This window comes from Geotrypetes seraphini, chromosome 5 (genome assembly GCF_902459505.1).
Source record: "Geotrypetes seraphini chromosome 5, aGeoSer1.1, whole genome shotgun sequence".
NCBI classification, from domain to species: Eukaryota; Metazoa; Chordata; class Amphibia; order Gymnophiona; family Dermophiidae; genus Geotrypetes; species Geotrypetes seraphini.
Window position 1 is genome coordinate 165,430,672 of NC_047088.1, and position 23,453 is coordinate 165,454,124.

The window sequence follows — 23,453 nt, forward strand, 5'->3', positions numbered from 1 at the left end:
GGATATATTTTAGCAAACTGAAGCATTTGGAAGGAGGCAATGTCATTTTGTATTGGTAACTAGCTGAAGGATAGGAAACAGAGTTGGACTCTACTGTTAGCATCATTGGTAGAAAACATAGTGCCTACAGAATCAACAATGCAAAGAGCATTGCTTAACTAAGTGATTCTCACCAGATCACATGATACACTAAGCTAATCAGGTTTCAGGATATCTATAGTGCATATGCACGAGGCAAAGGCAAATTTGCCTGCATTACTTCCATTATGGGGATAATTCTATAAGGAACTGCCTAATTTTAAGCATCAGATATGGACACAAAGTCCCGGATTCTATATAACACCCAACGGCCATCCTATATAGAATCGGGCCTAAGGCCACCTAAAGTAAACCCGATTCTCTAACCAATGTCCATGTTACAGATGATGGGTAGAGAATTGAGTTATTGTAGATGCGGCTGCTAGGCTTATTGTGATAACTTTAGCGACCAATCATTCCTGCCCAGAACACCCTCCACCCTCCCTGAAGATCACCGGCAGGAGGGTGCACAATCCTTCCTGCTGGAACAAACCCCCCCCCACCCCCCACCCCCAATGAACGTGGCAAGAAGGATAACCAATTTCTCCTGCCGGAATGCCCCCTACCTCCCCTGATGATTGTTGGCAGGAGGGTGCCTAATCCCTCCTGCTGGAAACTCCCCACCTCCCACCATAGATATTATGATGACCGCACCCCCATGCACAGACCCCCCCACCCCTTCTAACCCCCCTACCCTCCCTGGACCCCCCCCCCCCCCGCTAACCTTTAATGATGGCAGGACGGATGGGTCTTCTCAGCGTCCGGTCGGCAGGCCTGCCTCCGTCGAAATGAGGCAGGCCTGCCCCTTCTTGGTGTATTGTGTACCGGACAGGGGCCTTAGCCTGATTGGCCCAGGCACCTAAGGTCCCTCCTAAGGGTGGGAACCTTGGGCACATGGGCAAACCTAAGATTCCAGTAGCCCATATAACTAAGGCCCTGCCCATATTTTTGGCTAAGCTATTGAGCTTTATTGAATAAATAGCATAACAGGCAGGTTGGGACTGGAGAGATTGGAAGAGAGCATCCACCAGCGGAGAAAGTGTCTCAACGAAGGAATGATTGTAATGTGTCAAGAGAGTGGATCGCAAGCCTGCATCCACTGAGATGCCAGGGTCCACTGAGGAATTCTTGGGTGAAGTCTAGCAAAAGGAGTCACGTGAACTGTTGAGGCCATGTGACCTAGTAGGACCATCATGTGTCTTGCTGAGAGTGACACTTTGTGACAGAGCTGAAGACACTTTGTGACAGAGCTGAAGAAGAGCATCCATACGTTGTTGAGGAAGGAATGCTCTGAGTTGGACAGTGTCCAGAACAGCCCTGATGAACTATAGATTTTGAGAGGGCTGAAGTTGGGATTTTGAGAAAGGCATCTACACACTCGATGCAAGGAGTAAATTCTTTGTGAGTGTCTCGACAGGAATCATCACACTCCCATACAAGGAGCAGAATCTTTGGGAGTGCTTCAAGATTCCTCGATCCAAACCATTGAGTTTCGATCTACAGCTTCCAGCCCTATTCATTCACCAGCAACATTGCCTGTTTCCATACATAGGGCGAAGTCTCCTCGATCTTACTTGAGACCTGCTTCCAGGCATCACTCTCATCGTCGATCGAGGCCCTCATCGAGGCACAGGTCTCCTTCCAAAGAGCAGCCTTCCTCGTCTAGACCTCATTCCAGACCTTCCAGCTCCTCGAGGCCTCCAACTCCTCGATCGAGGTCACCGCTTCCAGACCTAGAGGAGTCAACTTCTTCCATTGCCTCCTCCAAGTCTCCATATTCTTTGGATTGCTACTTCTCCAGAGAGGCTTCGCCTTCGTTCTCCACTCGAGGCACCTCGAGGTCATCGAGTCCCTTTCAAGGCAGGGCCCTGGCGGATCAGCTCTCCTTCTCTTCCTTCCTTCGTCAGATGGCTGATGACCTGCAAATTCAATTAGATGCTGGTTCTAAATACTTTAAGGAGTATCTCAAGGTCACGCATCTGCCTCAACCTCCTGCAGAGTCACTTAAGCTTATTTTTCATAAGCTTTTGTCTCAAACATTTAAATGATGTCTGTAGACTCCTTATGCTATACCTGCTGTTCAAGGCAAGTTGGACTCGAGGTATAAACTCTACATTGCAAAGGGTTTGAGAATTCACAGTTATCTCACCAATCCTTCCTTATGGAGTCCTCGTTGAAAACAACCCATCCTTCCAGGGTCTATGCTACAGTTCCTCCTGGAAGAGAGGGTAAGACCATGGACAGTTTGGATGTCATCTTTATCAAAATGCTATGATGTCCTCCAAAGTCCTCAACTACAATTTTATATTCATTACTTATCTCAAGTTCCTCATTGATATTCTTCCAGGTTTTCTCCAGAACCTGGATCAACATAGGCATTTCGAGTTCAAAGAAGTCAAAGAAGCTGATTAGATTGGATTGGCAGGACCTTCCCTTTGTAAATCCATGTTGGTGGGGATCTCGTAGATTCTCATAGTTCAGGATCGTATCTAATTTGTGTTTGATTAATGTTTCCATAAGTTTACTCACTATTGATATGAGACTTACCGGTCTGTAATTTGCAGCCTCTGTCCTGTATCCCTTTTTGTGCAGTGGAATGATGTTAGCTGTTTTCCAGTCCAATGGGACTCTTCCTATACTTAGGGAAAGATTGAAGAGCGCAGATAACGGTTCCGCCAGGACATCTCTCAACTCCCTATGAACTCTGGGATATAGTTTATCCAGTCCCATGGCTTTGTTCACTTTGAGCCTTGATAGTTCATGGTAGACGCTGCTGGTCGTAAACTCAAAATTTCAAAACGGGTCTTCTGAGCTTCCCTTGTCTGCAGCTGTCGGCCGGATCCCGGCACCTCACAGGTAAAGACTGAGCAGAAGTATTCATTTAGTAGTTCGGTTTTATCAGAGTCCAATTCTACATAGTTCCCGTCTGGTTTCCTAAGACGCACTATCCCATCTGTGTTTCTTTTTGTCACTAATATACCTGAAGAAGAATTTATCCCCTTTTTTAATGTTCCCCTTTTTTAGATATATTCTAAATGTCTGTGAAGGAGGCCTCTATATTACACCAATGTAAATATATTTACCATTCCCTCTTTCCAAATTGATCCATAGTGCCTCTTTCTTGGCCTGCAGATCCTGCAATTGTGTGGCTTTAATATGATCTTTAACATATAACGCTACTCTCCCTCCTTTTCTTCTTACCCTGTCTTTCCTAAACAGATTATAGCCCGGTATAACTACATCCCAGTCATGGTTCTCCATGAAACACGTATATGGTTTCTTTTAATAAAGATTCCTGTCCTTGTACATTCCCATCTGCAGTTTCTTTCTTGTTTTTGAGTCTGTATTCCATGTATATGAGAGCCATTTTAAAAGGATTACAAATTTATATGGTTTTTTTTATAAAGATTCCTGTCCTTGTAAATTCCCATCTGCAGTTTCTTTCTTGTTTTTGGTGTTCGCTTTTTACTGCAGACTGTTTGGATTTTTCTTTGTTTTGTCACGTATTCATTTCCAGAATGCGTGCTTCTCTGACCTGGAAGATGGACGAGAATACCACCTGCGCACGTGACTGCTTTACCTTCTCTCCCAGAGCCACTAAGTCACTTTTTATACATTCACAGGGTACCTGGTAGTATCATTAGTGCCAATGTGGATGAGAAGAATCAGATAATAGTCATTAGGTTTGATGAGTCTAAGCAATCTCTCCATAACATCTTGGATTTTGGCACTAGGAAAACAGCATACCTCCCAGGACATCATATCTGGTCTGCAGATGGACGCTTCTGTATCCCTCAGAACGGAATTGCCAACCACTACTACATTACACCACCTAGTGGTCATGGATCCAGAAATTTGGAGGATTTTAAGTTTTGGTCCTGCCTCTCCCTGGGATTCTCTTAGCTGCTCCACTTCCAGGGCAGCATATCGGTTCTTCAGTTCAAGGGCAAGTAGAGTTACAGTACCAATCCTGCAGGGTTCCGTAATCTTTGTCCAGCTGTCTTCCCTCAGCACAGCCTCTTCTTCCCCACTGCTGGAAATCTTTGACACCTCATGAACCATTTCATTAATATATCTCTCATTCTCAAGGATGCTTCTCAGTCTTGCCATATCCTCTCTCAGTTCCTTTACTTCCTTCATGAGGGATTCAAACTGAAGATAGCTTGCACATGGAACTACTCCCTCTGCCTGGGTAACATTTTCTGTCTCCATAGAGACAGAAGTTGTAACCTGAGCAGCAGCTTTGGTGACACAATGTTTTCCAGCCATACTATGGTTGCAGAAGTACTTACACCTGGAAGAAAAAAGAAAGAGCAAAAAATCATACCAAAGCAATGCCCTGTTCCTGGTTGTCTGAAGAGCCAAAAAAGTTCCACCATGGGGTTGGTGGGAGGGAATTAACCTCAAGGGTCACCCACAATCCATACCCAGATATGCCCCATCCACAAAAAAATAAGATTTTTTTATAGCACATAGTATGCATGCACAGAGTGCAAAATTATCATGTGACCAAAAGTTAGGAGCATAAATCTTTGACTGTTGGCCTCTTAAATTTTTCTTTATCTAAAATTATCCTTTGGCATTGGACCAAGCATGTGATTTTAAGCATATTAAAATAAAATGCAGAGGAGAATGACATGTATGCATATAATTTTAGTCTCTTGTTTTAATCCAAATTAAACTTGGTCCAGTTTCCCAGACTAAAACTAGACATATGTGAAATTAAGAAGACACTTTTCAAATTCCCCACTTAAGTACAGAGTCCACTGATACAAAGTATTGTATAATAATTCTCTCAATGCCATGCAACTTGAGAGTAAATTTGTATTATGGCTGAATAATAATGTACCTCTCTTTCAATTTCAAAACCTGAATAGGAATAGGGGAGGAATTTTGAAAGGACAACATAACACTAATGAGAAAATCTTTTACAGCTTTTGAAGGCTGAGTCACCAGATGTCATGGTAACAATGAATTATCAAAATCTGATTAGTATGCCCAACAGCAGCATATGTGTTAGCATTTTCTTTTAATTCTATTTTCTAAGGGTAGAGAGATGAGTTTTCTCTTCATAAAAAGGTAAGTGCTCTATTTATGTGTGTTTTACATGAAATATTTTAACAACTTTGCAAATTTAATCAGGTTGAGCCAACAGTTGTGGGAAAAAATATCATCCAGAAGCCTCTAGGGGCTCCCAAATGAGAGATGACTTAAAATTAGAAAAGAGTATGAAAAAAATCCATCTAATCACTGATTCAAGGGATCACGGACTACTATGATACTAAATAATCAACACAACAACTATGAAAGCATTAGCCTTGATGACCTTATTGCACTGAACTGTGTATGTCGGTATTATAGCATAGCTAACTTTCAATCTAACTGGAATAATTTCAAAATAAAGCAATTGTACTTTTTCAGAAAGCCTGCACAGCTGCGAAGTATATAGGTACCTGGTATTTGCATGTATATCGTGAAAAAGATAATGTTAGGATGGAGTAAGGCACAATTTTAGAAAGGTAATTTTTCTTGAATAAATCAGCATCTTTTGGGGTAAATGGTTTTAAAGAATGTCTTCATTGTTCCAGAAGTGCTTAATTATTTTGTTATTTATTATTTTATGTTTATGGAAATTGCTTTTTAATTTTTCAGTGGAGAGGAAGTATATATGAATTGAAATTAATAAAAGGTTGTATATTAAAAGGTATATTGATAGTACCACCATTAAAAGAAATTTATTTTAACACTCATCTTCTGTCAAACTACTAAGGGCCTCTTTTATTAAACTGCGCTAGCAGTTTGTAGCATGGTGAGCCACGCTGAATGGCCCGTTCCTATGAGCGTCAGGAGCAGCGCGGGCCATTCAGCACGGCTCTCTGCGCTAAAAACTGCTAGCACAGTTTGATAGAAAAGGCCCTAAATTCTTTCTAATTTTATGAGTGGAATTATATGCAAGCTGAACAATATTCAAAGATATTTATGCAGGTAACACTGGGTATTGGTTCCATGTGTTTGCATGTCTATTTCTGAGTTACACACAGGTAAACTCATGATAGTTTCATATTTTCCATAACAAGGCTATAGAGATTAGATTCCTATATTAAAAATATTTTCACATACTTTGGATGGAAGGAGCAGCCAGAAATCCAATCTGTATGACCATCGCCTGTCATGATGAGCTCCCCTTTAATGATGGACCACATCCTCCACAAGTGGTCATCACTACCAGTGACTAGGATTTCTTTGCGTGGATGCAAGGCCAAGCTGCAAACAGAAAAGAAAGGATGGTATAAACAAGGGTATATAAAAGTAAATGATTTAAGTCATAATGATATTTTTTTTCAGTGCAGAGGAAAGCCAAACACAGATGGTTTGTGACATAGGCATTATGGATATTTTTTTTTAATGTAATATGACTGATCATGAGAGCTGAGAGAAAACAGATACTGCCAAATTTTAAGTAACAATGAAAAGGAAATAAAAAAGGCTTACAGTTTTACTATTGCAAGTAAAGTAGAAGAAATGAACAGACTAACTAATATCAGTCAATCAAGTGATTATTAAATAGGCATAGGCAGCACTTCAAACTCAAATAAATATTAAAGTGGCTAAATAAGAGAAATCAAAATACATATCAGCTTTTCAGGTACACCTATGGTTCTGAAAGAGGTAATTATTTCAATACAGTGTTTTTCAAGTAAACCTATATGACCTTTCTGAGCACAACATGGCACCAGGCTACATAACAACCAAGCTTCTTACATACTGAACAGGCCACTCCGCCCCCAGGGTGAAACGCCCCCTGGTCATGCCCTTCAACTGAAAACCGCTAAACAATATTCCTACTGCCACTTTATACCAAACCACTGGAATCAATTTCCCCCACAGATCAAATCCCTTGAAGGACTCCTGAAATTTAGGAAAGCAATAAAAACATACCTCTTCACTCAACTTCCCTGCCAATGGCTGGTGGATTACAAAGAAATGCATATTGGTACTAGATCCTCAGTATATGTCACGTTAGAATATAAACTTGTATTGAAAATCTTGCACTGTAGCTATGGCAAATTGTAACCCATTAACTGTATATTATGTATGTTAACCTGTAACCCGTTATGAGCTCGTTGGGGAGAACGGGATAGAAAATGAATTAAATAAATAAATAATAATTGTTTGCTTAGTTTGGACTGTTGACTGTGCTGCACCTATGCCCCTATTTACTAAAGCTCATAATTTAACATATCTTTGAGCCTTGCCTTGAACACAGTAGCTAGTAATGGTCATTGCTACATTAAAGCTTATGCTACCATTAGCATGTGGATGTTACAAATGGCACCAGTAAAGATAAAGTCCTCACCCATTATTTTTCTAAAAGGGCTAGCAGAGGCTTTAAAAGTAACTCCAAAAATAGAGGCAAAGTCTAAGAGAGTCCAATATAAAGTAATCTCAATTGTTCATCAAACGCTTTACCATCCAATACCTTTATATTTTAAGCAATTGCTGATGTTATACTGTCCCAGTAGAGCACTGCATTCAGAAAATGCCTTGTTCTTGTACAATCCTGCTCTATTCCTGGACAAATGGATTATTTTCCTATGGTTGCCAGACAGCTTGTAGAGAGCCTCAAGCAAACAATGTTTTGAGCCTTTCCTCTCTTACTTCAGGACTGCCCCCCAAGAATCCAGTTTCTTTTCTACAAGCCAGACTGTAGAAGCTTGTCTTTTCTGTTCACGTTTATTTTTCTTTAAACTCAGTATTTTTGTTTGCAAACTCCCCCCTTGTGCTGCAGAAGTTCCCCATGGGGACAGTCTGTTTCCAGGGAGTTGGCTGCCCATTAGTGCACCCTCTGGAGAGCCTGCACTGTTCAGGGACTGTTCCCTTGGGAGCTTGCTCACCCCAGGTTAATCCGATAGTGGGTCTAAGCACAGGCCGCATAGCTCCTTGGAGGTGTTCCTGGGATTAGGGCCAAAATTGCATTCCTCTGTAAGGTCACGTGTGCGATGCATCCAAGGGTAGTGGAGGTCCCTGGCTATTCGTGTCAGACCATGGGGGAGGGGGGGGGGCAGTCGGAAGACCAGCAGTCCAGTTGGCGTACTTGTAGAGGCAGAGGATCTCCCAGTAAGCTGTTTCAGCTTCCATTGCAGCAGTACACAGAACCACATCACAGTAAGTATGGGGCTGACAGCCTATATCAGCAATTTTGGGGGGTCTCTAAAAGTGGTTTTGAAAAGGTTTGGGAATTTGCCCTAGTCACCCTCCCCCCCTAAAATCCAAAAATTGCAGCATTTAAGGGTTTCTGTACTTTTCCTGGGCTGATTTATTCTAAAAATAATTTCTGCGGTGGCCATCTTGGATTTTCCCGATTTTAATTTGAAGTTATTTTTAGCCTCTACAAGCTTTGTTTTTGCAAGAAAAACACTCAGACTCCCCAGGGCAGGATTCTGTGGATTCACGCACTATTTGTGGTGGATGGCTATCTGGAGAGCGACCATGTTCTACATGTGCTGTGGCAAGGGAGGGAGTGAAATTTCAGCGGCCCAAGTACCCTTGACCGCTGAAGAGAGACCTGCCTCTGTTTCTGGCTAGGAGAGCCTGAAAAAGTCGACCACGAGCCCCAAGGATGGCGAAATTGCCGTTTCTGCTAAGTGCAGCTGTAATTCATCGGCCAAAGCTCATAAATTCTCCAAGCATACTAAGAACAGTCCGCAGGATGTGGCTCCTGCCACGGACAGGCTTTCCTCTGAATTTATTAACATGATGTATCAGGCTTATTTGGCAAAGAAACTGATGCCAGCCACCCCTCTGCCGGTGCCCTCACTTGCTGAGGGGACCCCACCTTCCCAGGACACAGGATTGTACCCAGCTGTCCCATGGTGGCCAAAGCTAGTGTGTCAGTAGTTGCAGTGGTTGACCAGGATGCCTTGACCACGTCCTTACTCACACTGGCTGACACTATCACCTCAGGGGATGTTGCAGCCCTCACGGATCTCCAAGATCACTATCCTTGTGGACCCCAGGATCTGGGTGAGGATTCCATAGTGCAGAGATTTTTTAAAACCGCTTATCTGGTTTATTTGATTTCTGAGTCCCTCCAGAAGTTGAAGCTGGAGATTGGTCCGTCCGTCACTGCCCTCTTATGAATAATGAGAGACCGCAGGCAGCTTCTTTTCCTGATCATCTGGACATAGTCAAGATGCTCAAGGACATTTTGGAGATGCCTGAGGACCCCTTGAAATGTGCCAGAGCCATGGCTCGGCTCTATCCGATGGTGGATGCCTTTAACCAGTGTTTTGCGTCTCCGAGAGTTGATTCCTTGATGGCAGCTAAATGTACTTCTCTCCTTAGTGATGGGGTGTGTGGTGCTGAAGGATGTTCAGGACTGTAGAGTGGATTTTATCCTCAAGTGACTCTTTGACAGCGACTGCCGGGCCAGAGCATGCCATTCTAAGCTCCGCCACGATCCAGACACTATTGTAATCTGGGATCTCGCCTTTCTAATCTCAGGGGTGGACTACAAGGCAGATGCCCTGTACGACATGTTCAAAGTCTTTAGCAAATTGTTGGCTAAAAGCGCAGAGGATGTTGTGGATCTAGCAGTGGTCCTGTGATTTATCCTTGAAGGTGACCTTAAGCAGGTTACTTTTTAAGGGACAACTTCTGTTTGGCAAAGGTCTGGATGACCTCATAGTGAGTGTGCTTGACCGCAAGCCCAAGTTCTTGCCAGATAACAGGCCCCAATCCTCCAGGGGATCGGAGCACCCTAGCTTTTGTCCCTTCAGATGTTCCATCAGTACTTTGGGGGCTCCTCTGGACCGCGCCCTTCCCAGTCTGCCACGCAGAGATTCACTAGATCCCGGTGCCAGCCATCAATGGGGAGCTATCTGATGGTGACCTCTAAGAAGCAATTTTGATGCCAGACCTCTTGCTGATTGTGGACAGCTCTCAGCCTTTCTGGCAGAATGACAGCCCATCACCTCAGACCGTTGGGTCTTGGAGGTTCTTCAGGATGGTTACAAGCTTGAGTTTCATTGCTCCAGGCAGATTATTTGCTGGATTCCCCTGCAGAGAAGATAGAAAATGCAGCCCAGGTGGAGTCCACGGTCTGCAGGCTGCTGGACATTGTGGCCATAGAGTCCATTCTGGAGCAAGTTTCAGGCTCCAGGAGATACTCAATATACTTCGTGCCAACGAGAGGCTCCGACACCTGAAGGATAATCCTGGACCTCAAAGTGATCAATGCGGAGCTGAGAGTGCCTCATTTCTTAATGGAGACCATGTGTTCAGTGATCACCTCGGTGGCTATGGGGGAATTCTTGGCTTACCTGGATCTGATAGAGGCATATTTCCATATTCCCATCTTTTGCGAACATAGGAAGTAACTGAGATTCCATGTTCTACAGCAGCGTTATCAGTTTGCGGTCTACCCTTTGGTTTGGCAATGGTGCCAAGGACCTTTACCAAAGTGATTATGATGGTGGAAGCTCATCTGCGCATCTTAGGAGTCACCTGGTACACTCATATCTGGACAACTGGATGATCAGGGCCTCATCGGATTCCAAGGGGCATCGAGTGGTCTGCCAAGTCGTTCAACACCTAGAATACTTAGGAGTTCGCTGCCACATGAGTCACAAGATGTTCCTGTCCAAGTCACGCTAGAACAAAAGAACATAAGAATAGCCTTACTGGGTCCATCAAGCCTAATAGCCCATTCTCATGGTGGCCAATCCAGGTCCCTAATACCTGGCCAAAACCCAAGGAGTAGCAACTTTCCATGCTACCGATCCAGGGCAAGCAGTGGCTTGCCCCATGTCTTTCTCAATAACAGACTACAGACTTTTCCTACACGCATATTTTTCATTCTATGTTAACCTTCCTAGGCATAAAAACTTGGAACGACCTCCCAGAAACAATCAGAATAGAAATATGCTACACCTTATTCCGTAATAAACTGAAAAAATCTTCTCTTTTGTACCTGAATCTACATGAAACTCTTATATTCTCTCCCTACAAGTCCTTTAAGTCCTCTCTTTTCCCCTACCTCCCTTACTCCATCCTTCTCCTCTTTCTACTTTCTTTCTGTAAGTCACCTTGAGCCTGCATAGGTATGCGCAACACACAAATAGAAGATTAGATTAGAAATTGTCCAAATCCTTTGTAAAACTAGCTACACTATCTGCTCTTACCACAACCTCTGGCAATGCATTCCAGAGCTTAACTATTATCTGAGTGAAAAAATATTTCCTCCTATTGGTTTTTAAAGTAACTTTGAGTGTCCCCTAGTCTTTATAATTTTTGATGGAGTGAAGAAACAATCTACATCTACCAGTTCTACTCCACTCAGGATTTTGTAGACTTCAATCATATCTCCCCTCATCTTCGCCAGTTGGTCAAGGACTTTCTGGACATTCCGGTCCCAATGGTCTGGCAGTATCTCCAGGTCCTAGGGCCCATAGTGGCGATGACTGAAGTGGTCCCTTAGGCCAGGGCACATTTGTGCCTGTTGCAGGATGCTCTGATTTTGTGCTGGAGTCCGCAAAGGGATCCTTTGCATGCCTCACTACCCTGGACGCCAGTGGCTTGGAGCAGTCTAGCCTGGTGGCTGAGTCCTCTTTCTCTATATAAGGGTCTCCCCCTACAGATTACAGAGTGGGTGATCTTGGTGACAGATTCCAGTCTCAAGGGCTGTGCTGCTGTTTGCATATATGCTCCAGTTCAGGGCCAGTGGGCCCTCTCAGAGTGACAGTGATTGATCAATTGTCTGGTGCTTCAGGCAATCTGACTGGCTCTCCTACACTTTGAGGTTCATCTCCAGCATCAAGTCATCCATGTCTTTTAAGACATCTCCAGGGAAGCACCAAAAGCGCCTCCATGAGAATGAAGGTCCAGCTTCTCTTTTGGTGGGCAGAGAGACACCTCATGTTGCTTTCAGCTGCTCATGTGGCAGGGGTGGACAATGTCCAGGCAGATTATCTCAGTCGTCCTCCCAGAAAAAGAATGTCTTCTTCCCTCTTTTCTCTCCTCTCAGAAAGAAGCAAGTTGTTGAGTGGTGCTTTTACAGGAAGAGATGCTTCACTCCAATAGTGGATGTAGATGAGAACCAGTTCTTTGATATCCTACCTTTCTTTGGCAGTAAGAGAGAACTGCTGCTGGAACAGAAATATCTTAAATACTGTAGATGGCCTATATAATAATAATAATAATTTTATTTCTTATATACCGCTATACCCTAAGTTCGAAGCGGTTTACAGTGGAGTCGTGTCTAGAGAGAGTACAGTGTTGACAGTAGGATACAGGATAATACAAAGTGAGCAGGTACTGGGGTGATTACAGTAAGGTACGAGATATTAACACGAAAAAACAGTTACAGTATGTTTACAATGAGGTACAGGGTACTGGGGTGTTTACAATAAGGTACAAGATATTAACAAGAGAGCAGTTACAGGATGTTTACAATAAGATACAGGAAGTACCAAGTACCAAATAAGGTACGAGATATTAACACGAAAAACAGTTACAGTATGTTTACAATGAGGTACAGGGTACTGGGGTGTTTACAATAAGGTACAAGATATTAACAAGAGAACAGTTATAGGATGTTTACAATGAGATACCGGAAGTACCAAGTGAGCGGGTACTGGGGTGATTACAGTAGGTTCAAGATAACAAGAGAATAGTTATAGGATGTTTACAATCAGATACAGGATGTTATACTAAGTTATAGGAGGATACAATATGAACAGTTACAAGGGCTCAGTGCTGTTTACAGCTAGATATATATGATGAGCGTAGGAGAGGTACAGCATTAAACGTTGGGGAAGGGGAAAAGGAGGGGGAGGACTTTCGAGGCGGTTTATAATTGGTAGGGGGGAGAGTTTAGGTGGTGTTGAAGAGGCGGGTCTTCAGAGATTTTCTGAAGTCCGCGTATGATGTGGTTTCGAGTATAGGTTTTGCTAGCCATGTGTTCAGTTGGGCTGCCTGGAAAGAGAGCATTCTGTTTAGGTACTTCTTGTAGTGACATGATTTCAGGGATGGGTAAGTAAAGAGGTTTGTTCTGCGGGAAGTCTTTTTTGGGCAGTAGGTGAGGAATTGGGAAGCTAGGTAAGTTGGTAGCATCCCGAAGATCGCTTTGAAGCTGATGCAGGCAAACTTGAAAAGTATTCTGGATTCTACTGGTAACCAGTGGAGTCTTTGGAGGTATGGAGAGACATGTTCCCATTTCTTGAGTCCGAAGATGACACGGACGGCAGTGTTTTGGATTAATCTTAGCTTTTGGAGGTACTTTTTGTATGTTCCCAAAAATATGATGTTGCAGTAGTCCAGAGTACTCAGGATGGAGGCTTGTACAAGTAGCGAAAGGATGTTTCGTCAAATAATTTTTTGATGGTGCAAAGTTTCCAAAGGGTAGAGATACATTTTTTGAACATTAGATCGGTGTGTTTTTCTAGTGTTAGGTGTCTGTCAAGGGTAACCCCTAGTATTTTAATAGATTGATCAATTTCATAATCTTTGCCATTCACGTGGATCTTGTTATCTTTTATCTGCTCGTTGGGAGAGGCTAGGAAAAATTTGTTTTTTTCTGTGTTCAGTTTGAGTTTGTAGGCCTTCATCCAGAGCTCTATTTGGTTTAGGATATTGGATAGGTAAGTGATGAAACTTGGAGAAATATCGGATAATGGAAGTACGACGGTGATATCGTCGGCGTAAATGTGGAAGGTGAGATTAAGCTCTGTAATAGGTGTCCCAATGAGATGAGGTAGATATTGAAGAGGGTCGGTGAGAGCGGGGAGCCTTGGGGGAGTCCACAGTTGTTGTTCCAGCTGAAGGAAAGATTATCATCTTTGAATACTTGATAAGACCTGAGTTCGAGAAATCCCCGGAACCAGGAAAGGGTGTTTCCTGAGATGCCTATTGACTCTAAACAGTTCAGCATGATGGAGTGGTCAACTAGGTCAAAGGCGCTGCTTAGATCCAGTTGGAGGATCAAGGCGTTGGAGCCTTGACTGAGAAGGGAGTGTAGGAAGTTTAGAAGGGAGGCCATTATAGTTTCGATGCTGAAGCCGGGTCTGAAACCAGATTGGTTGGTATGCAGTAGGTTGAATTTGTCTAAGTATTTGTTTAGGTCAGCATTTACCAGGCCTTCCATTAATTTGGCAGCCAGGGGGATATTTGCGACAGGTCTGTAGTTGGCGATGTTGTTGGTTGTTTCTTTTTTGTTCTTTTTTATTGGGGTAATAATAATTTGGCCTAGGTCTTCTGGGAATTTCCCAACGGATAGTTGAAGATTGACCCAGCTTAGAAGGTTGGTTTTGAAGCTAATGGGGGCTGATTTCATCACGTTGGGGGGGCAGGGGTCTAATTTGAAGTAAGATTTTGTATACTTATTGTAGTACTTGATGAACGATAGCCAGTCAGTTTCCTTGAAGTTGGACCAGTTCATGTCGGCTTTAGAAGAGGAGTCAGGATCCTGGAGGATGGTGTAGTTCCAGTGGGAGTCTTGAGTGTTTGGGAGGGCAAGTCTTGATTTAGATATTTTTGAGATGAAGAATTCAGCCAAGTCGTGTGCTGTGATCGTGGAATCTTCTACTGGGTTTGTGTAGGGGTGGGTGTCAAACAGGTCGTTGACAAGTTTGAATAGTTTGCTACTGTTTAAGGAGGTGTTGCCTATAATGTTGGCGTAGAAGGTTTTTTTCTTTTTAGAGATGGTGTTTTTGTAGTTAGCTAGCATTTGGCGCCAGGCGTCTCTATATCATCTATTGTATATGGTGGAAGGTCCTGGGTGCTCAGAATGATGGCTTCGTTTTATCTGCATCTGGGCAGCCACCAAGAAAAATTAAATAGAGCTCAAGCAGGGCTGTAGGTATAAAAGATATCATGATAGAACTTTTTCTTTTCAGATTGCATTGTGGGATAAAAATTTTAAGCGGCTCTTATCCTCATCTATTTCTTATCTTCACTATAGGAAACTCGACTTTCTTGTTCTCTAAGTTTCTTGGTTCTTAATATTAATGTATCCATCATTTTAAATAATATTTTGTAGTTAATCTTTTGTTAACCACATTGAACTTTAAGATAATTGTGGTTTAGAAATAAATTCTTATGTTATGTTATGTCTTCCCTTGTATATGATGAATTCATGGCTGTTCTGTAGAAAGTTGCAATTTCTTACTGAAGGACTGATGTGTCTGCATCAAATAAATCATCCACAGCAACCTCATCTGGTCTCTATATGGCCAATTTTGCTTAACATAGAGAAATGCAAGGTCATGCATGTAGGGAAAAAGAACCCGATGTTCTGCTACAAAATGGGGGGAACATTACTGGGAGAGAGTAAGCTTGAAAGAGACTTGGGTGTGCTGGTAGATACAACAATGAAATCATCGGCGGCCTCAAAGAAAGCAAACAGAATGCTGGGCATCATTAAGAAGGGTATCACAACCAGGACGAAGGAAGTCATCATGCCGCTGTATCGAGCGATGGTGCGCCCGCATCTGGAATACTGTGTCCAGTATTGGTTGCAGTACCTCAAGAAGGACATGGCGATACTTGAGCGGGTCCAGAGAAGAGCGACGAAAATGATAAAAGGTATGGAAGGCTGTTCATACGCTGACAGGCTGGACAAGCTGGGGCTCTTCTCCCTGGAGAAGCAGAGACTTAGAGGAGACATGATAGAAACTTTAAAGATCATGAATGGCGTAGAGAAGGTAGACAAGGAAAGATTCTTCAGACTACGGGGAATTACAAGTACAAGGGGGCACTCGGAGAAACTGAAAGGGGACAGGTTTAGAACTAATGCCAGGAAGTTCTTCTTCACTCAGCGGGTTGTGGACACATGGAACATACTTCCGGAGGATGTGATCGGGCAGAGTACACTACGGGGATTCAAAGAGGGATTGGATAGATTCCTGAAGGATAGGGGGATTGAAGGGTACAGATTGAGGTAGATAGGGATATAGGGCTAAATCAGGAAAACCTGACAGGTCATGGACCTGATGGGGCCGCCGCGGGTGCGGACTGCTGGGCGTGATGGACCTCTGGTCTGACCCAGTGGAGGCAACTTCTTATGTTCTTATTTTGAACACTGCAACAGCTGGTCCTCCACTAACTCTAAATAGTTGGGTGAAGAAACTTCCAAGCACCAGTTCTATCATATGATGTCAATAGGCAATCCATGCTAACTCTTGTCCTATTGATGATTCAATTAAGGTGCATGCACCATTCTTCAGGCCTGTATTACTCGCAGTGGTATCAAACAACATCTTCAAAGACTCCACTCATCCAGTACTATAAGACAAGCTTAAGTTTACTATTTCTCAGTGCCATGGCCAATTTTTGGAACTCCAAGTAACCTCTTCTCTGTTGCCAGTGACTGGTACTGCAGTTCTGTCAATCATTTCTATGCTTTCAGTAATGTCCAGGAGTTTTCTATCTCAGTGCAGCAGTAATGGAGTTTCTATTTTGTCAAGGGATTCATCCTTCAGAGTGATATCTCCTCCTGATTCTTGCACCATGAACATTTATTTAAATCATGGCCAAGTGCTTTGGCAAAAGCACCAATGACAAATGTGGCACCCGTGTCTGGCAAATTAACATGATCTAACACTCTGGCAACTTCAGGATGTGCAAAGATGTTTACCTTTGGCCATTATGCCTGAGCATTGGAACAAGGGATTCTGCCGACTTCAAAATCTGCATCTGAATTTGAACAACTGTCAGTGTCAACTTCATCAATATTCTTGGAATAAGATAATCCACTAGTCAGAGGGAGCGATGTAGTATACATTCCCCCTATTTGTCCTGTTTGTCACAATTAGATTCTAAGAGCAGGGACTGTCTTCTGTGTGTTAATGTACAGTGCTGCAAGTGTGTGGTAGTACTATAGAAAAGTCATTCTTAGTCATGAGAAACTTAAGACAAGTTCGGAAATTCTTTGAGAAAACTCAATTCCAGCTCATATTTCAGTCCTTAATACTAGGCCTACTTGACTACTGTAATATCCTCTACCTCCCATGCCCTACAACCATAACAAAACAACTACAAACTATCCAAAACACAGCACTAAGACTCATCTACTCATTAAAGAAACATGATCACATTACAGAAGCATATCTCCAATCGCACTGGCTTCCGATCCCAGCAAGAATACAATTTAAATTCTACTGCCTACTATTTAAGACTTTATACGGAGACAGTCCAAACTACCTGAATAACCGCCTCATCCACAACACCGCAACCAGACATAGGAAAACTCACACCCCATTCTCATACCCCCCAATTAAGGAGGTCAAACAGAAAAAACTATATGATGGCCTCCTGGCCACTCAAGCAGCCAAACTTGACAACCAAATCGCCAATCTACTGATGGCATCCATCGACTACAAGACTTTTAGAAAAGAAATAAAGACCATACTCTTCAAGAAAACTCTGAAAAAAGAAATAATACCGCAAGTCTCAAACTCCACCTCTCACTAAAGCCAACTACCCCAAACAAATAACCTTACCCATTTCTTACTCTTTTTGAAAATGACCAAATTTTTTTTTTTTTTTTTTGTAAGTTCTTGTTGTAATACATCTTGGATAATTCTTTTGTAATCCGCCTTGAACTGCAAGGTAATGGCGGAATAGAAATCCCTAATGTAATGTAATATAATGTAATATGTTGAAGTAGTAGTTGGCTGTGTAGAACTACTGACAATGACATTTTCTGCCTCTACTTTGCTTGCAAACTTACTAAACCATTCTTTTATGTTCTACAGTGTCAATGCTGCATGACAAAACATCTTGCTACTGCATGATTAGAAATTATCTGTCTTCTTCGATTTTCACTGTGTTTAATGCATCACTGGTAGCAACATCAAAAAGATGGGATGAGACATTCTTTGAAGGCTTCTTTATTCACCAGATCATGTTGATTGCATCTGTTCCAGTTCTTTTTTGGCTTCTTATATTCATCATAAAGTTTCTTCAATATGTGAATCCCTGAGTCTATTCGCTGATGTGATATTCTTACATGCTTTCAAATTTCCAAGATCTTGAACATGACTAAATGAGCAGCCTCTTTCAAAACAGCATTTTTGTCAGTGTGTAACTACATCATCACTCGAAAAACATCCCTATTGGTTAGAAGATATGAACTGAACAGTTCATCAGTGTCCTTCTCCAGGAGCCATACTTCAGCCCTACTTCTAGTCTTTGACATTCTTGCTTCTTAGTTTTTATCCTAAAATGTGACAGTTTTCAACTGTTTATGTATCACTAAACTTTCTACTTTGCAGCAGTACTAGTATTAACTTGTTATTATTTAAATAACAATAAAAAAGTTATCAATAACAACAGCTTTGAAGAATAGATATTTGGTATCCAAGCAATATTAAAGGGCTCCTTCTACTAAGCTGTGATTGCGGTTTTAAGCGCACGCTGAATTACTGCACGTGCTAGACTTAATGCCAGCATTGAGCTGGCATTAGTTCTAGCCTCATAGCGCGGGTTTAGCGCGCGCTAAAATCCTGCATGTGCTAAAAACACTATCGCAGCTTAGTAAATGGAGCCCTAAGTTTCTAACCACATTATTCAGACTTGTGGAGGCATGTTCTCATAAGGATGAATTTTTACCACAGTCTTATCAACCACCCTAGTACAAAGATTCGGAATATTTGGATTAAGAGGGTAGTAATAAGATTAGTTACAGAAATTAGGTGCATTATTTACCCTTTTATGCATGGTAAATAGCAATAACGTACACTGTATCACAAATTAAAGTTAGCCTGGAGCACTTAGTAATGATATACAAGGCATACAAAATATTTCATTACTATGAAAATTAAAAACATGACTTTCAGTGCATACAAGCTGTGTTATTTATGAGACAGGCACTAATGAGTAATCTCTTTCTTCCCCAGATGCCCCATCTCAAAATCTCCTCACAACACTTCCCCCCTCAAAACCCCCTAAATTACAAATCAGCCTGACCCCATTAGACCCCCAAGAACTTGTAAATATAGGTCCAAAGGGGCCTACAGGACAGTGGAAGGACTTTGGAAGAGATGAGAGTGTTTTTGGGGAGGGGCTGTGGGTCTCTTCTGGAGGGGATGTGATACATGGTGGCTTTGAGGGAGGAAGTATTCTGAAAGAAGCTTTGGAAGGATAGTTATGGGAGGCCTTGGTGGGGTTTGTGATCGGAGGAATATAATACAACAGAAATAATTTTTTTTTTAAATAATTTATTCTATATTGAATTTCAAATTTTTATGATCGCAAATCATATTGAAAATAACAGTATCACTGGAACTACATTCTTAATAAAATACATAGGAAAATATAATATGTTTCTAATGTACATTAGTCCACAATACATGGAGAAGGAGTTTACAAATAGTCAGATATTGTTACTTCATCATAATTGAAAAATCAAAGGAAAAAAGGGAGACAGGCTGAAGTGGACCCCAAAATTCCCAGTTACGAGCGTTACACTTGTCTATTGATAGGGGTACTCACTGTCACCACTGCATTATCTACAATAAATCTAGATAATTGTGTGGACTCAAAGAAAATATACCCAATTCCTTTACAATTAACCAAACATTTGCATGGAAATCTTAATACAAAAGTTGCTCCTAATTTTAAGACCTGGGGTCTCAAAAGCAAGAATTGTTTCCTCTTTTTTTGTGTTATTCTAGAAATATCTGGGTACATTCTAATTTTTTTATTTAGAAATGTAATATCTTTATATTAAAAAAAAAAACATTTTTAATAACCACTCTCTATCTGAATCAAGTGCTAATTGAACAAAGAGTGTTGCCACACTAATTTGATCTGACAGATGTTTCAAGTATATTTGTCAAATCCAATAAATCTAATTGTGTTTCTTGCTAGTCTTCTAGAGTCTTCTTCTTTCCCAAGGAAATATAATAAATTTTTGAAATGGGTGGAAAATAATTTTGTGGGACTTTCAGAATCTCCAGAAGATATCGTTTTATCATGTCTAATGCTGAAATTGCAGATAATTTAGGAAAATTAATCAATCTTAAATTTAGTTTTCTTTTCTTGTTATATTTTCCAACACGTCCATCTTAAAGTTGATCTTCCCATTTTATTTTATTAGGAGCTGATTTTGTGCTCCCAAAACCTCAAACTTTTTTTTCCTGGTCCAACACTTTATTTTCTAGTTTGTCCACTCTTTGTTGTAGCTTTAATGTCTCAGAAAGTACCCCAGAACAATTAGTTGTTAACATTTGCCTTCCCAGGGATAGTTGTAGGTTAGAAATAGCTTCCCAAATTGAATTTAAATCAATAACCGGTGGTTTAAGCAATGGAGTTAAAGAACATTTAAATTCAATATCTTTGAGTTCCACAGAACCTGAAGGAAATTTTTTCAGCGGTGATTTGTGAACCTCTCCTACCATTTCCAAGGTTCCCTGTGGCAGCAATGATGAAACAGAAGCAGCTGAAACTTTCCTCAACAAAAATAAAATTAAATATATACGTATATATTTAATTTTCTTTCTGTTGTATTATATTTATTTAAAAAACATCTTAGCTGTCTTTAAACATCTCCCCCATAACACCACAACAGGAAATATCAAAGATTTTGTCAGCTATTGAATATATGGACTGTTCAGAATTACTCATTTCATATTTGCTTGGTAAATGATTTTCAGTACGATCTACCTTCATTCTCATCTACTTTCTCATCTACTAAGAATAATTATGCTCTGTGAGAAAAGATGAAGCAAAAATCTATACAATATTGAATTGCCAAAAACAAAGACAAAGATACCTAATTAATGATGCTTCATGTACCTTCTGCATGAATGTACTCCCCTCTGAGAAGCTGCTCAGCAGTGGTTATGTTTTCTCATCATCTGTTATTTAAATGATGCTTTCTAAATTGCATGCCTCTGCAATTCCATGAATATGTTCCTTAGTAGCATTATTTATCTGAACATCATCAAAGCAGAAACTTAGGTGGCAATTCTAGAAGTTGGCACCATAAATTAGGTGCCACAACAAAACTCACACTTAGCACCAACTCTATAACAGTGCTTAGGTACATAAAACGGCATTGGTGCACTAAACATTATGCATGGTCACTCATGTCAACTTAATATTAGATTTAAGTAGATGTGCCTAAGAGTACCATTCTATGCACACAACATATATTATTCTATAAGTTGTATGTGTTGCTAGATGAAACACCCATACTCCGCCTATGTTAATGCCCTCATTCAGTTACATGCTAAGCAACTTAAACGTACATTTTTTAGAATAGTGCCTAGTGTGTAAATATATAACTGCCAATTGTAAATATAACTGCCAATATAACAACAATCATGCAAGTAAGTGCTATCTAATATAATAAAACGCTAGGCTGCGCATGCGCACTTCCTAAGTGTGCGCCGGTTTTCCGTGAGCTGTAGTGACACATAGGAAGTGCGCATGCGCGGCTTACGATCTGTCCTGCTCCCTGTTGAAAGACATGCACACTCGCGCCGCGTGTTCGCGCATCACAAAAGATTCCCTGCTCTCCACTTCACAATACGGCCCTACCGGCCGAAGAGCGAGGGAGCTGCGGAAGTGATGGTGGTGGTGGGCGCCCTCAGGTATTAGTTTGACGTTAGGATGGTGTGGTGGGGAGGCCTGCGGAGCCCAGCAACTTTCCGCTGCCCGGGACCCGAGTCATTTGCCGCCTCCCCCTTCCCTTCCCGTGGGCCCGACTGGCGATTTAAGCAGCGTGTGCAACAGTCTTCACACGCTGCTTCGGGCCCTTCTACTGCCCTGATTTGCTCTGGACGTGCCAGAGTAAATCAGGGCAGTAGAAGGACCCGAAGCAGGGTGTGAAGACTGCGGCACACGCTGCTTGAATCGCCATGTGTAGTCGGGCCCAAGGGAAGGGAAGGGAAGGGGGGGGCGGCAAAGGACTCGGGCCCGCGTTTGTAGTCGCCACTGTGGGAAGGGAAAGGGGGTAGAGGAAACGCTAATGCTGCTGCACAGGGAACTGGTGTGGGGGGAGGGAAATGGAAGGGGGAGGGAATGCTGCTTTGGACACACAGACAGAGGGAGGAAGGGAGACAGAAAGACACAGGGGCAGGTGCACAGGGAACTGGTGTGGGGGGAGGGAAATGGAGGGGGAGGGAATGCTGCTTTGGACAGACAGACAGAGGGAGGAAGGGAGACAGAAAGAAAAGAAGAAAGACACAGGGGCAGGGAGATATACAGAAAGACAAACAAACAAAGGGGGCCAGGGACAGAGACAGACAGAAAGAAAGACAGCGGGAATCGCATAAGGAGGGGTGCAGGATGGTAGTGGACAGCCAAGGAAAAAGAAAGAAAGAAAGAAAGAAATACAGAAAGCGGCTAAGGAGAGAGAAAGAAAGAAATAAAGACAGACACACACACATATATTCTAGCACCCGTTAATGTAACGGGCTATAAGACTAGTTATTCTATAAATATCTATGCATGATTGGCACCCAAATTTAAGCATCTCTAATAGGATTGTCCTTTTAGTTTTTGAATCAAATAGAATGCATATATACTTCAAGAAGTCATGGAAGAGGGTGTGCTTGTGAAAACATTGCAAGGGTAACTGCAGATCAGGAAACCAGAATAAAAGTGTTTAAAAATGTGTATTGTATGCCCATTTTATAAAAGCAACAGACAAGGCCTGTGCACCTTTATAAAATGGGTTTGTACAATGACTGCCAATACTGCATAAATACTCCTGGAAAAATTTTACACTCGATCTGAGACAGGTGTAATTGTAGGCATGTATGCTATGGGGGAATTTTATAAAGCTAAGGATTAAGAGAAGCCATTTTGAACATGGTTTTGAACATCTAGGGTCACTCCTGCTTCATTTGACCCGACACCAGGGATTGGCCAGATATATGTGTGGGAGGGGGGGGGGGGGGGCCTTTTCTAGGAGTTCTCCAGAATTGTCTTTTTAGAGGGGTCCTTACTGGAGGGAAGGAGGAACGTGCTTAAATATTAAACCTGCATCAACTACTTTAAGATGACACCTAGGAACATCACACAGTTTATTAGCAGCACAGTACTCCCTTCCAAATAGGAAAAATTACTCAAAGGGCTCGTTTTATCAAGCCGCACTGGCGGGGTTAACGTGTGTGATGTTTCATCATGCATTAACCCCCATGCTGGCCTAAAAACTAACGCCTGCTCAAGGGAGGCGTTAGCGGCTAGCACGGCTGGCGGTTTAGCGCGCGGTATTATGCGCGTTAAACTACTAATGCAGCTTATCAAGCCCAAAGTGTTTTATTAAATTTCCATAGTAATGAGGTACTTTTTATGCATTTGCATCTCATTATCATGTTATAGTAAAATAATGTACAATTTTGACTTTTATTGCATGTTGAGGCAAA

The 23,453-nt window shown here is 42.0% G+C and overlaps 1 protein-coding gene across 3 annotated transcripts in view; it reads right to left on the bottom strand.

Annotated features, from left to right (window-relative positions):
* The window catches only part of SPAG16 (sperm associated antigen 16), a 695,820-nt gene that overhangs the window by 380,589 nt on the left and 291,778 nt on the right, over positions 1–23,453 (bottom strand). For all 3 annotated transcript variants that reach the window (XM_033946736.1, XM_033946735.1, XM_033946737.1), the window contains exon 11: positions 6,199–6,342. In XM_033946736.1, the coding sequence (XP_033802627.1) occupies positions 6,199–6,342 (144 nt within the window). The remainder of the gene's footprint in view (positions 1–6,198; positions 6,343–23,453) is intronic.